The 13,703-nt window shown below is 34.7% G+C and overlaps 3 protein-coding genes across 3 annotated transcripts; 2 read left to right on the top strand and 1 right to left on the bottom strand.

Annotated features, from left to right (window-relative positions):
* The first annotated feature begins 2,778 nt into the window (after window positions 1-2,778).
* LOC102627173 (LEAF RUST 10 DISEASE-RESISTANCE LOCUS RECEPTOR-LIKE PROTEIN KINASE-like 1.4) lies at window positions 2,779-7,254 on the top strand. Its single transcript, XM_006482151.4, has 4 exons — window positions 2,779-3,860; window positions 5,469-5,495; window positions 5,592-5,936; window positions 6,027-7,254. Exons 1-4 carry the CDS (start codon window positions 3,020-3,022, stop codon window positions 6,956-6,958), a joined length of 2,145 nt encoding a protein of 714 aa, XP_006482214.1. The 5' UTR covers window positions 2,779-3,019; the 3' UTR covers window positions 6,959-7,254.
* Window positions 7,255-8,843: 1,589 nt separating this feature from the next.
* LOC102627959 (hypothetical protein) lies at window positions 8,844-9,737 on the top strand. Its single transcript, XM_006482154.4, has one exon. The coding sequence runs from the start codon at window positions 9,171-9,173 to the stop codon at window positions 9,612-9,614; it is 444 nt and encodes a 147-aa protein (XP_006482217.1). The 5' UTR covers window positions 8,844-9,170; the 3' UTR covers window positions 9,615-9,737.
* Window positions 9,738-10,678: 941 nt separating this feature from the next.
* LOC102628254 (uncharacterized) lies at window positions 10,679-12,878 on the bottom strand. The gene is made up of 5 exons (XM_006482155.4): window positions 12,657-12,878; window positions 12,471-12,574; window positions 12,239-12,364; window positions 11,835-12,103; window positions 10,679-11,394 (listed from the first exon to the last, which is right to left on the bottom strand). The coding sequence occupies exons 1-5, from the start codon at window positions 12,748-12,750 to the stop codon at window positions 11,259-11,261; spliced, it is 729 nt and encodes a 242-aa protein (XP_006482218.1). The 5' UTR covers window positions 12,751-12,878; the 3' UTR covers window positions 10,679-11,258.
* Window positions 12,879-13,703: the final 825 nt, after the last annotated feature.

The raw sequence follows: 13,703 nt of genomic DNA on the forward strand, positions 1-13,703 counted from the left end.
AGCTTAATAGCTCATCCTCTGGATGTTCAGCTCCATCAGCCGCCTCAAATTCAGAAGGTACGCTAGCTTGCTCCTCAGCTTTTAGTTGTTATGCAAAAATCAGTACCAAACATCAACTAATTCAATTACATTAGCTAGTAGATGTTCGGCAATCGGAAATTAAAAAATCATGCGTTTGATGAAATGCATACATCAGAAAATATTATAACTTGTTTGTATAGAGAATAAGTTAGGCCGTTCTTTTCGATCGATGTCACTGTTAATACGCCCAACAATAAACATCTTCGCATACATATATAGCTTAAAATGCAATTCGTAGCAGCAGCGGCTCCATGATTCTGCAATTTGTAGAAGAACTATAAATATATAATTTTTGAAAAATTCATTAATTGACATGAAATATAAAAACCAATTGTAGTTAATGTGCCTTGAATTGGCCACCCAACCCATGACCCGCCACCTTGATTCTTCGCCCTCGCCGTGCTGGCGTTACACGATTTGACGGGCAAAGTTGGGATTTTAATCTTACATGTCGTCGTTTGATAGCGTTAGATATCGGCGTTTTGACTTTTGACTTTGGATGGTCTAACTTTTCGAAGTTACTGGGGGTTTAATTGTCTACTTACGAAAACCTTTATTCTTTCTGACAAAATTAATTACAACGTGGATTAGATTGCAAAAAACTCATCCCGAGGTTAATTACTAGCTCTTACACTTCCTAATTATTAATAATAATAGTAAGTACGACAGTAATCGACAAAGTTTCGTACAAGGGTTAAACAAGAAGTTAGCAGATTAGAAGAGGATTCTAATTATTAATGATTCCAGCCTTTGTTTTTTTTTTTTTGTTTCAAAATAGAATTTCCAAGTTTTAATAATAGACAAGTTAGAAGTCCATTCATTAATGATATTAATTTAGACTCGCGCAGTTTTTCGAAACCCTGAATAGCAGCATCTCTAGTCTATTCACTTCTCTTTGCAAATTTGAAAATTGCCACAATGAGACAAGCAATGGAATCAAATTACTCCATTTTTTTTTAGTCTGTAATTAATCTTTAATTAAGTACTCTTCTTCCTCTGAGTATAGTGCCCAAAAGATATGCAGCCTCGTCATCCTCTTCTTCAACCACATTCTGTCATCTTTCTTCTGATAATCCTTTCTATCATTTTAATCAACACTCAAACGTCTTTGTGTGCCGATGAGGATATCGATTTGCATTGGGGTTTAGACAGTGATCAATGCAAGATATGCATAAAATCGGGAGGAAAATGCAGATTTGTAGGGAGTAAATTCGTTTGCTTTTGCCATAACGAGCTTAGTGTAACGAAATGTTCATCAGAGCCAAGTAAGTCTTCTCTTCTATTACTGATCTTCTAGCCACTTCTTTTTAGGCTCTTATCCTTCATTTCAGCTGGTACTGCCATGGCTTTTGAAGTCACCACTATTGTGAAATGGAAGAAGTAAACGTAGATAATTATTTGATAATTATGACTTTTAATTTGAACTTTTCATTAAAAAAATATGATATGCACCCTCCACAATGTAAATTTTTGGGGACAACTTTGTCATTAATTCAAATTTTAAGGATACCCATTAAAATATCTCAAACTTTTGTTTGCTGTAGGGTTGAGATAGGATAAAACTGGCTCTCTATCTTTATTTTTCATGAAATAACTGCAGAAAAAAATTAACTTAGAAGGTTCCAGTGCACATTTTAGCAACCGTACTTTGTGGAAGCGTAGTTGCTGGATAGTTGCTACTTGCTAGATAACAGTACAAAAAACGGGGGAGAATTGTGTGGGATGTACCCCATTCCCTTCAAAATACCCAATATATACCTAAAATTATAACACTCTTAAATTTTACACATATATACTCTAAAAAACTAGAGAAAGTACAAAAATAACCACAACTAAATCCTCATAAAACTAAACCCAACTCCTCGAAGTCGGGTAAATGGTCGAGAATACTCGACTTCAATCAAACCATACACAATTAGTAATTCAGCATAAATTCTCGACTTTTTCATGTTAGTCGAGTAAATAGTCGATAATACTCGACTTCAATTGAAATAAAAAATTATCTGAATTTTTTTTTATTTTTTCAAGTAAGTCGAGTAAAGAGTCGAGAATACCCGACTTTAATTTAACCTTACCCAATATTCATTCAGCAAAAATTCTTGACTTTTCATTGAAGTTCGGTAATTGGTTGAGAATACTCGACTTAAATTGAAATGAAAATTTTCCTTGTAATTAAGTCAGGTAAAAAGTCGAGTATACTCGACTTTGGTTGTATTATTATGTAGAAGTCATGAGAAAGGAAGTAAATGTAAATAAATAATTTTTTTAGGTTATTTTTGACTTTTTATACTTTTAGGAGGTATATATATGTAATGTGGTATAGATTTGACATTTAAGGACAAATGAGATATATTTAAATAAAAAACCCACAAAACGGAGCCTTGTGAGCTATGTCTGTTTGGCAATTCATAATTCTCTCTTTTATTTTTTTTTAAATTTTTTCCCCCTATGTCGGCTTTGACCTATGCGGTGATCTAGAATATGTCATCATCAGCCTACCGTGCTAACCTAACCTAGTAACCATTTAATAATTCATTTGATGGGAATTGTTTTTTTTTTCTTTGTAAGTTTTAAAATATTAAACATAGGCATCATTTGTTGACTTTAGTTTCGTTCCAATGCAACATGTGAGTTCAGGTATTCAATATTCAACTTCATACTATGCCTTCTAATTTTCAAATTTCCAAAGCCCATGGGAAAATAACCAAACGCGCTTCATACTCGTTTAGGCCAGCGAATATCAGCATTTGCAGCACGTTCCTTGGAGATCAAAGCTGAAATTGACCAGCCCACTTTCTTTCCACAGAAGGTTCCCCCCATTTTCATCACCCCCACTTCGTCAAAGCGAAAAAATTAATAATTTAGTATCACAGAGAATGAGAAATTAAAACCAATTCGTTTCTTCTAAATTTTATATCTAATTGCTTGCTCTTTCAAAATGGGACTCCGACTCCATCTCCATCTTGGTCCAAGCATGATCGGCTTGTTTTTCTTCGTCATAAATATCATTTTCGTCTATGTTCCACCTCCTGTGTCCGCCAATTATGAGGAATATAAAAACTGCAGCGCCCCGTTTCGTTGTGCTAACAGAGACGATATTGGTTATCCCTTCTGGGGAGGAAATCGTCCAGAATATTGTGGCTACCCGGGATTTGAGTTGAATTGCGAGGAAGATTTTCCTGAGATGAAAATCTTAAACATTACTTACAAAATCCTGAAGATCGATAAAGTGCCGCGGATTCTCACTGTTGCTAGAGAAGATTACTGGGACAAATACTGTCCATCAAACTTGGTCGATACTACTCTGAATTTCTCTCTTTTTAATTATGCTCCCGCCACAGGCAACTTGACTCTCTACTACGGCTGTCCTGCCAACTTTATGAATGATATGTTAGTGAAGCCGTTGCTGGATCCCTATGAGTTCCGTTGCAACTCAGATGAATCAAACGCCGCAGATAACTACTATTACTCCTGGGAATTTAGTAGTATCTTCAATAACAGCTTAATTGAGGCCGTGAAAGCTTACCTCGGAACGTGTGGGAAGAGCGTTCTGCTGCCTCTGCAGCAACCAACAGTTGAGTATTTGGTGAAAAATCCGGCTTCGGAAAATCTGGATAGAGCTCTTCGGGAAGGTTTTGGGCTGCAATGGTTTGCAAATAATAGTCTCTGCGACACGTGTGAACAATCAAAAGGAGAGTGTGCGTATTCTGCTAGGACGGGTCAATTCAATTGTTATTGCCCTGATAAAGCTTATGCCGATTCCTGTCCACCCCAAGAAGGTAAGTCCGTTCTCCTGATTGTTCTGTTAGCATCTCAGTAAGGATTCCATCCATTAGGTTCAAGGTTACTTAGTTTTCGTAAGAGTATTGGGCTGTTGTTAAGAGTCCACTTAGGGTCGAGTTGGATGCTCTTTCTCCCCGGAACAGAGACCCGTAAATTTAGACGATCACAGAAACTTGAATCTTGAAACAGGTCTCTTCATCCAACAACAATAGATTCGAGTTTTCTTCATCCAACAACAATCACATAATAAGAGTCCACGCTTATAGGGTAGAGTTGGTAGGACCTATGAAATCGAATCACTAGTCGTGAATTTAGTCCTTAATTGAAGCAGAGACTCAGAGTACGTAATTAACCACAAGCCATTAGAAGCTCTGTTGTTCAAGGTTTTAGTAACCTAACCTCATAGAGAAACCTTCTTGCTTTTTCTTCAAAGCGTTGACATATTCAACCCTTTATCTTCAAATTCGATTGCCAAAAGTTTTTTTTTTTTTTTTTATTCCCTTTCCTTATTAGTTTGCCTTTGTCGCTTCAATCTTCGTGGGCTGCAACAACTCCGGTAATTTATTCCAAGTGTGGGGCCTACCTTTGAGATTACTCTGAAGTCAGATGTATTTTAATTCGGACGCGTTACACGTAGATCATGTGCTCACGTATGACTGGCATCTAGAAACAGTCAAACAAGTACTGCTATAAATGTGTTTGACGGCAATTAATTAACCAGAAGAAAATTGTTTCTTTGATTTCCAGGGATTAGGTTTGTGTAGTTATGTTGGTGGCCGATTGTCACATTACAATGACTTGCTTTGTTGACTAAATTCAAGATTGGGGTCGAGGGGTAGTATTATAATTACTTGTGAAAACAATGGTAGTTAAGCCGCCGGTAACCTATCGCATACCAAGTATTATCTAAAAATATAATTTCCTTTAATTTTTATGATTTTAAATCCTTTGTTAAGGTTCCCAAAAACCTCTTTATGAGAGTTTTTTCTTTAAATTCCTATCCTGAACTTTGATTGAAAATATATCTTATGTGTTGGGCTTTAATGGCATTGTATATAATGTTAAAAAAAAATTCTAAATTTGAACTTGTTTGAACTTTTAAAAGATCTCTGAGCCATGAGTATATGATTAAAATTTAATTAAATTTATATTATCATCTAATATCTACAAATGACCTCTTATATTTTGTTAAAAAAAAAAAATCTCATATAAGAAGAAGATCTAGGGCCCTTTTTTAAAACACAGTTTTTTCTTTTTTCTTTTTTTACTACTTAAAAGGATTATATAGAAATCATTACTTCTTGTTCTAAATACTAATACAGGAGAAACTCTAAATATTTTCAATGCATACACAATCTTCACTAGAATTTTTGCTACATTCGTCCTTTCAATGGCAAAAGGTGTACATTAGGAGTGTCCAATACTTACTTCTATTGTAGACGCCTAAAAACGCACAACTATTTTAGGACAAGAAACCAAGACGTGATGAGTTCTTAAAAACTGGAAATTTGATGTGGCTTATAAGTATCCAACTAGAGATTCAATTTCTTTTTTATCCATTTATGAACGGAAACTGACATTTCTGGATCCCATGATTATTGCAGGGAAGAATGGGATCTCAACCGGAGCAGGTAATATTTCACTGCAAAATTAATAACTAATTAAATCTTTTAACCAAAAATTAGCAGTACAGAAACTCTCTAAGCTACTTCATTCTCACTCCTCAGGAATTGGTATCGCACTTGGATCCGCTGCTGCTGTTATTCTGGGACTCATTTTCTTTTGCATTATACGAAGGAGAAGGAAAACTGCAGCCTATGCTAAAAGCAGAGACCTCAAAACACCTCCTTCAAGTGCAAGCGGAGCTACAGCTACAACATCAGCAGCAACAACAACAACAACTAATTCCTCGCAAAGCATCCCTTCTTATCCCTACTCAATAACTGATCTTGAAAGGGGAAGCTCTTACTTTGGAGCTAAAGTCTTCAGCTGTTCTGAACTCGAAGAAGCTACCGACAATTTCAACTCATCTAAGCAACTCGGAGATGGAGGCTTTGGAGCAGTTTATCTCGGTAAGAAAATGCATCATTGTAGCAGAAGTTGTATGCTTGACTTAATATATTAATGTCGAGCACTTACCTAACAGCTTAAGCTTTAATCAGGTATCCTCAGGGATGGCCGCATAGTTGCAGTAAAGCGGTTATACGAGAACAATTTCAAGCGTATTGAGCAATTCATGAATGAAGTTGAGATTCTTACAAAGTTGCAGCATCCAAACCTTGTCAAATTATACGGATGCACATCAAGACAAAGCCGGGAGCTGCTCCTGGTTTATGAGTACATTCCCAATGGAACAGTAGCAGATCATCTTCACAACAGGCAGCCGAACTCTTGCTTGCTCCCTTGGCCTGTTCGTTTGAGCATTGCCATTGAAACAGCTGGTGCACTTGCTTACCTACATGCTTCAGATGTCATTCACCGCGATGTCAAATCCAACAATATTCTCTTGGACAACAATTTCCGGGTAAAGGTTGCAGATTTTGGGCTATCAAGATTGTTTCCGACTGATGTTACACATGTCTCAACAGCTCCACAGGGGACCCCTGGCTATGTTGATCCTGATTATTTCCAGTGCTACAAGCTCACTGACAAGAGTGACGTGTACAGCTTCGGGGTTGTTCTAATTGAGCTCATCTCAGGGTTAGAAGCTGTGGACACTAGTAGGCACCGGCATGATATAAACTTGTCTAACATGGCAACTAACAAGATTCAGAATGGCGCATTGAATGAGCTTGTTGATCCATCTCTGGGGTTTGAAAAGGATTATGCTGTGAGAAACATGGTGACTTCAGTGGCAGAATTGGCTTTCAGGTGCGTGCAACAAGACAGAGACATGAGGCCTTCAATGAAAGAAGTGTTGGAGATTTTGAGGGAGACCAAGGATTCAAATCTTGGAACGTCAAAGGCCAAGGTGGTGGATATTAGGATAGCGGATGATGCTGCGCTTTTGAAGAAAGATTCTCCTTTGCTGTCACCAGATGACTCTGGGACTGATAAATGGGTTAGCAGCTCCGATCCATCCAGTTCCTTCTAGAGTGTTTCATCAGATTTCAGATTCACTTGTCCTGTTTACGCATAAATTCAGAGTTAATTTGCTCTTGCACTTGACTATATTCAGTTATTAATACCAGAAATATTGTCCAAAGATGCAAGCTAGGCAATGTACATAGTACATAGAAATTCGCTAGTATTTATTTGTATCAGGTTTCAAGCTTTTTGGTCATAAGGTTTTGTAAAGTGGCTGATCCTACATATTTGTTGTGCCTTCACACGTATGCTTTGAATGTTGGATAATATTTTTTAATCAATTTCTGATTTTCCTATAACAAATTTTCTGTTTCTTACAAAATGTAAAAATAGCTTTTGATTCCTCCCCCCACCACTTGACTCCTGAATGGCTGACGATAAAAAGTTGGTCAACTATAAACCCTGGGAAATACATGAAAAATCTTATATATGATTTTTAATTTTTATTGTTTTCACAGGTGAAGATAATGTCACTGTGATATTTGCAGAGATTACAATGAGCTTGGTCCGGAGGAAGAGGATTCCGCCGTTGAACTAAGTTGGTTACATGGCATTTGCTCAAATTTGGTGCTGAAATTTGAGAGATTTATCTGAATGCGGCAGCTATCAATACTCGTGGGTTCATAAGCCCAATTAATTTTTCAGATAAGTAGGCGGAGGTTATTGTGGCCTCGTTCTCCTTTTTTTTATAGGCCCACAATGTCAGGGAATTAAGTTTTATTAGAAAAAATCATTTTTGAGGGGCAAGGATAAGAAAAGCCTAATTTAATTTTTTTAGCCATTAATCACTTTCAAGATGACTAACTAAATAAACATCATTTCTAAATTTATATTTTAACTATCAATCACTTTCAAGTTGACTAACTAAATAAACATCGTTTTTAATTTTATATTTAAGTCCTAAATCTTTTAGAAGTGTTCAATTGTTAACATTTTTTTAGTGCCTCTAATAAGAGATGTTAATTTTTCATGTTGGAATGGGATCTTATGGAATCTCGTCCCGTTTGAGATGAAATTGAGACATATTTTTACATTACAAATTAAAATGGGTTAGAACAAGAACAAAAAATAAGTTCTATCTTTATTTGTGGAACAAGAGGAGGACCAACTATAAAATCTCGTCCGTCATGTATATCCCATTAATAATATAATTTTAAAGCTATTCTAAATTTTTTTAATTATTTCATACTTTTAACTTAAGTAATGTTCAAAGTTGAAACTAAATGTTAAAATTAAATGATAAAAATAATACAATTAGAAAGTGAATTGTCAGCCAAAAGCCACAATTAAAATTAAATATATTTTTTATGGTCAAAATATAAGTTGGTTACTCTTTAATTCGATAATTTTTGAAGTATAAGTCTTGATATTAATGTGCAATGGAAGCAAATAGACAATTAAAAAATATTAGTATAAAATTATATTGAAAATACATATAATAAAAATGAAACTATTATTTGATTTTTTCTACTTTGTATTTATTCAAAATTTTTGTTATATGGAATTGTGGTGATCCTTAAAATAAATTTTTGTATTTATTTATTTATTTTTAGAATTGTTCAAGATAATGGGATGAGACGAGATTTGATCATTTGAACAATTTTTTCTCTTAAAAGAATAAAGTGACGAGAATTAAATATTTTTTTATCCTACTTGTATAGTCGAGACAGGACTAAAATTAATAAATTATATTCTATCTTATCCTATTGACAACCCTACCTTTGACAAGTAGTGGACTTTTATTGAAAATACAAAAATATTCATATTTAATGTATTTTCCCACCCATTTAAAATAATCCCAAGAAAGAAAACCAAACACACTCATCCAAATCAACAATTTGTACACACAAATGACAAACCCCCTTTCATTTGTCTCCATATTTCATCTAATTATTAACTACACCACCAACATTTTACTTTTTGTTCGCACTTAAAACACCTCCTATACCTACTAATACTATTTCCTTTCAAAAATGAAACAAAAGAGACAATGATAGCAAATGATCCAAATCCGCCACGTGGCACCCCACAGCATCGACAACTCGACTCCCCTTCAAAATTAAATTCCATTATTCACTGTTAAAAACACAAAAACAAAACAAAAGAATCAAACAAACAAATGTAAAAACGCTGCGTCTCTAATCTCTCACTCCACTCTCAGATCTCTCTCTTTCATTTAATTTGTGGTTTTTTTTCTCAGAAACTTTCGATTTTTCGTTATGGCAACTCTTCAAAAAGTCAAGCTTTTAGCGACCCAGTGCGCCGTCGCCGGCAGCCCCACGAGGAGCCCGACCGCGAGCCCCGTCATCCACCTCCGCCGCCGCAAGACACTCCGAATGCTACTCAATCGTCGCCGATTTCCTCGCCAGGACAACGACGATTTGGGCCGGGAAGTCGCCGATGAGTTACCGGAGATCAAGAACAAGAAGATTAGAGCCAAGTTGAAGGACTTGTTCGTCTCGTCGCCGCCGTTTGAGGAGAGAGACTCGGAGAGTAGTGGCAGTGGAGATAGACAAGGGCTTTTACCGGTTACCGGGACTGTGGGTAGCGGTTCAGCTACGAGGCGAGGCTCGGCCGGTTCGCTTCGACCGGTTTCGGCTACTTTTCGGTATAGACTTTTGAGAAGAGCTTGGCGACCCATGCTTGTTACTATCCCAGAGTAATTTGTAGAAATAAATTAAAATTAAAGTTGTGAAAAAGAATGTATGCATAAATTAAAATTTAGTTTGATTTTTTTATTTAGTTTTTGGGTAAATGAATAAAGTTTTGGATGAAGAAATTATTAATTTTGTTTGCTAAAAAGGAATATTTGGTCAATATTTATATGTACTACAAATTAGACTAGATATTTTTGTAATAATTTGGTCTCAAATTTTAATCGTATTAATGCCTAACGAAGATGTATAGTGTATTTTAGGGTAGAGACAAAAAGATGTGTACGGGCTTATTTTAGCAAAATTTTAAGATTACTATAGTATTTATTTGGTGGAAATACAACTTTATTTTAGATTTAATGGTTGAGTTATGTGAATAATAATAATAATAATATTATTATTATTATGGGTGGGGGCAAGAATATTGAAGGTGTTACAGATCATGGAGGCAGCGCCGAGACAAAGAATTGAGGAAATTAATAATTTCTTAATATAAAGCCTGTCGAGTGTCGATTTTGCAGCTACCATGTGTTAAATGTTCAGTAATGCAAAACAAGTTGGTGTACCTTGTACATACTACTACAGTAGGACCCATAATGAATGATTTTTTGGGAAGCATAGGATATGATCAACTGGTCACACTTGGCAAAGTTTTGGGGGGCTCAATACTATGATGTTGAGCACCAAATCTTGATGTGTAATCATGGTTGTTATAATTCTGTTTACGGTATGGGTCTTTCTGTATTCCAATAGTTCCCTGAAATTAAGGGTGCTTTAATCTTTGGGAAGATGAAGCATCCCACTTGGGGGATCTTTGATTTTTTTTTTAATTTTGGTGCTTTGATTTATAGCTTTAGTATGGTGCAAGTAAAGGGTATGTAGGTTGTTCCAATTGCGCGACTTGCTCTTCAAAAAGTTTATTGTTGCTACTTTATTTTTTTCTTTTTCATTCTGCATTAAAAATAAAAATAAAACGCGTTTAATGGGTCAAATTTAAATCAATGGGCAGGCTCGGATCAAAATTTCAGATTGATTGGGACAACAAACTTCTCCACTCACCCAAAACACGCAGATTATGTATGCACTGAATGTGAAGGATTGAATTCATCGACCTTTTACAAATTCCAACGGGTTTAGATAGTGACATGGTGACTTGATAAAATCGAAGTCTTGGTCAATTCTTCTGTATCGGCGGCTATGCACAAGAATAACAACCAAGTACAGCTGCAAGAAATTTTCCCGTGCCAGGTTCTTCTTTGCCTTTTTTGGAAAATGAAAAATTTATTCGACGGGGAAGAGAAGAGAGAATATTGTATTATACTAAAGACTTAAAGCACTTAAGCATGCCCCGTGTTTATTGTTTGCATTTGTCGCTCTGCTTTGGATCTGCACTCCCAACATTTTCATGATGCAATTGCAATCCTTTAATTTAAAGTGAAATGCTCAACTCAACATATATAAAAATATAATACAACACACACATTTCCAATTTCCAAATCTCTCTTGACCCCTTTTTTTTTTTTTTTTTTATCCTAAAATTCTGTTCCGTACGTTCCTAGCTGCCGACGTGGTTAAAAATTCCCAAGTACGAATGGTGACCTTTGACAATGTCTTCACGGCAGAATCTCATGGGCTCTCTCTCTTTCCTCTTCATTAATTATTATTATTTTTTCTTAGATCCTCAATGGCTTCTTCCAAAGCCATCTTGGTTTGTCTTGGTAACTCATTGTTGCTTATCATAAACCTTGTTAGCTCGTCGGTAACCGAACTCCCATCCATAGCCAAAATCCTACATATGGTTTTGCAAGGCGTGATAATGTATGTGAGAAATGAAATCATAGCCTTCCTAAGCTAGTCTTCAACAATACTATATTTACAAAGCTTTGTCTATACCCCGTGTTAATTTAATGTGACTTCTTATTTCGTGGTTCATGTGTTTTTAAAATGGGTAAATTTGTCATAAAAGCACCCTAGGGGATGAGGCATTGATTCCCGGTTGGTGCTTGTTTTTCTAAGAACAACATGAGACATGTATTTATAGCTAAAATGCACGCATCAATCCCGCATGTTGCCGAAATTAAGTTCATGTCCACTTAATAAAAAAGTCAGCTCACTGTTAATGTCACTAAGATTAAATTAAGCTATTTGATAATTTCTCTGACTCTGCAGCCTCATTGATTACGTTTGTTAAAATCCAAATTAATTAAAATACTAGAAATCCAATCTTACCCATTGAGTTTGCAAGCAATGTTTGACTCCACGAATTGTACGGTGCTCCTTAGACTCAAACTCTCACAAAGCCAGCAACATTTCTGCAAATAGTTTTTCTGAAATTGGTTCTCCGCCATGCAAAATTCAGAATCAAATTGTATTATTTTGGTCACAATTCTCTTGTTCAGCTTCATCTGCCGTCTAATCTTCGATTCCTGAGCTTGCTTCCTCTCTTCTTCATTGCAGTAATATATAGCCGATTTCAAGTGTGTACTTAAACCAAAATTCTGAAAAAAGAAAAAGAAAAGAGGGAGAGAGAGAGAGGGAGAGATGAATAATCATCATTATGATGATTTATATGTACATTAATCTATTAACGTGAAATGCTAAAATGGAAAATGAATAGATAGATCATTAATTACAAGGTAATTTCTATTAGTGGGATCATGAGTTTCCCAGAAAATATCACAGAGCGATTTGTATGATATTGTCTGCTTATCGTAAAAGACTTTCACGGCTTCAGTGTGGCCTGTTATTCCTTCACAAACCTGTAATAATAATTTAGAAAAACATATCAACAAATGTGTATTCTGAATTGGGTTTAAAGAGTTTTTGGCATTCTTTAACCTTTTTTATTTTTTTATTTTATTTTACCTCTCTATATGTTGGTTTTTTGAGGGTGCCTCCGCAATAACCTGTAGCAGTTCTCATGACTCCATTTAAGCGTCCAAATGCTGCTTCAAGATCCAAAAAATTACCTACAAGAACCCACCCAAATTAATTCAAATTAAAACCAAAATGAAACAAAAATAGAACACTCGCGATGAAGAGAAAGTAGACCTCCTGCAAATACTGCTTCACTGAAGAAATTTGCTGGTTCAGAGACAGAAACTTGTGAAGTTAAATTATCGAATTGAGGAAGTAATTTGTACATGGTGTTGAAATCAGTATTGAATTACGAAAAGGAGTTGCATGAGCTAATGGGGTTACGGCTTTGTCTATTGATTCGCATATAATATTTATAAACTCGAAACATTGAGATATAATATTATATTTGCATTTTTTTTTCTTTCAATAAAGCGTCTGAATTCGTTTGGAGTTTCCACATTAGCTGTACATATGTATGTTTGAATATGCGAGGGGAGGAGATCGAATGCGATAGGCTGACTTTCAAGATTTATGAATGAAAAAAGACTAAGGTGGCTTTTGTTTTTTTGTCTGAAATCTGAATAGACCTGAATTAGTCTGAATTTTGAATAGATATGAATGTCTGAATCTGAATAATATGTTTGTTTTTTCGTCTGAATCTCAAAAAATAAGTATTAAATTATTTATTTTTTTCAACTTAAAAAGCTGAAAATATGTACTTTTATATTTGTATTCTTATTAAATTTGCATGTCAAATAAATAATATATTAAATACCACAATATTTTAACATTTATAAGTAAAACTATATTCAAGTGAATACATAATTATTTTAGAATTTTAATATATAAAATACCATAAATTTCAAATTTTTTGGTATATAATATAAGAAAGAAAAAACAAGGATATTTTTATGTGGGATAAATGTCTATAGGTGAGTTTTGGAATAGACATGAAAAATAAATTATAAAACATGGATATTTTTTACATTAGTAAGTAATTGACTTAATTCAAATTTCTCCATTAAGTAAAAAGCCAAAAAAATTAGCTTATTTTATGAAGTCAAAATTATCTAAAAAATCTCATTAAGTTAAAAAACAAATGCCACCTAAATAACAAATGTAAGATTTTTTTTTTTTTACTTCTCTCTCATTCACATGAATTTTTAAAAATTCTATATCTCATGTCTATGAGTGATAATAATATAAGATTGAGATTTGTCTTTCTCTTATATTTTATAT

Source organism: Citrus sinensis, chromosome 6 (genome assembly GCF_022201045.2).
Source record: "Citrus sinensis cultivar Valencia sweet orange chromosome 6, DVS_A1.0, whole genome shotgun sequence".
Taxonomy (NCBI): Eukaryota; Viridiplantae; Streptophyta; class Magnoliopsida; order Sapindales; family Rutaceae; genus Citrus; species Citrus sinensis.

What these genes read in the sequence shown, in the direction of transcription:
- LOC102627173 (XM_006482151.4), top strand. Translation starts at nt 3,020, where the DNA reads ATGGGACTCCGACTCCATCTCCATCTTGGTCCAAGCATGATCGGCTTG. An exon ending in TTCCTGTCCACCCCAAGAAG is followed by an intron (nt 3,861 to 5,468) that starts GTAAGTCCGTTC and finishes TGATTATTGCAG; the next exon opens with GGAAGAATGGGATCTCAACC. An exon ending in CTTTGGAGCAGTTTATCTCG is followed by an intron (nt 5,937 to 6,026) that starts GTAAGAAAATGC and finishes AGCTTTAATCAG; the next exon opens with GTATCCTCAGGGATGGCCGC.
- LOC102628254 (XM_006482155.4), bottom strand. Translation starts at nt 12,750, where the DNA reads ATGTACAAATTACTTCCTCAATTCGATAATTTAACTTCACAAGTTTCT. An exon ending in AAAAACCAACATATAGAGAG is followed by an intron (nt 12,365 to 12,470) that starts GTAAAATAAAAT and finishes TTATTATTACAG; the next exon opens with GTTTGTGAAGGAATAACAGG. An exon ending in ATTGCTTGCAAACTCAATGG is followed by an intron (nt 11,395 to 11,834) that starts GTAAGATTGGAT and finishes AACCATATGTAG; the next exon opens with GATTTTGGCTATGGATGGGA.
- LOC102627959 (XM_006482154.4), top strand. Translation starts at nt 9,171, where the DNA reads ATGGCAACTCTTCAAAAAGTCAAGCTTTTAGCGACCCAGTGCGCCGTC.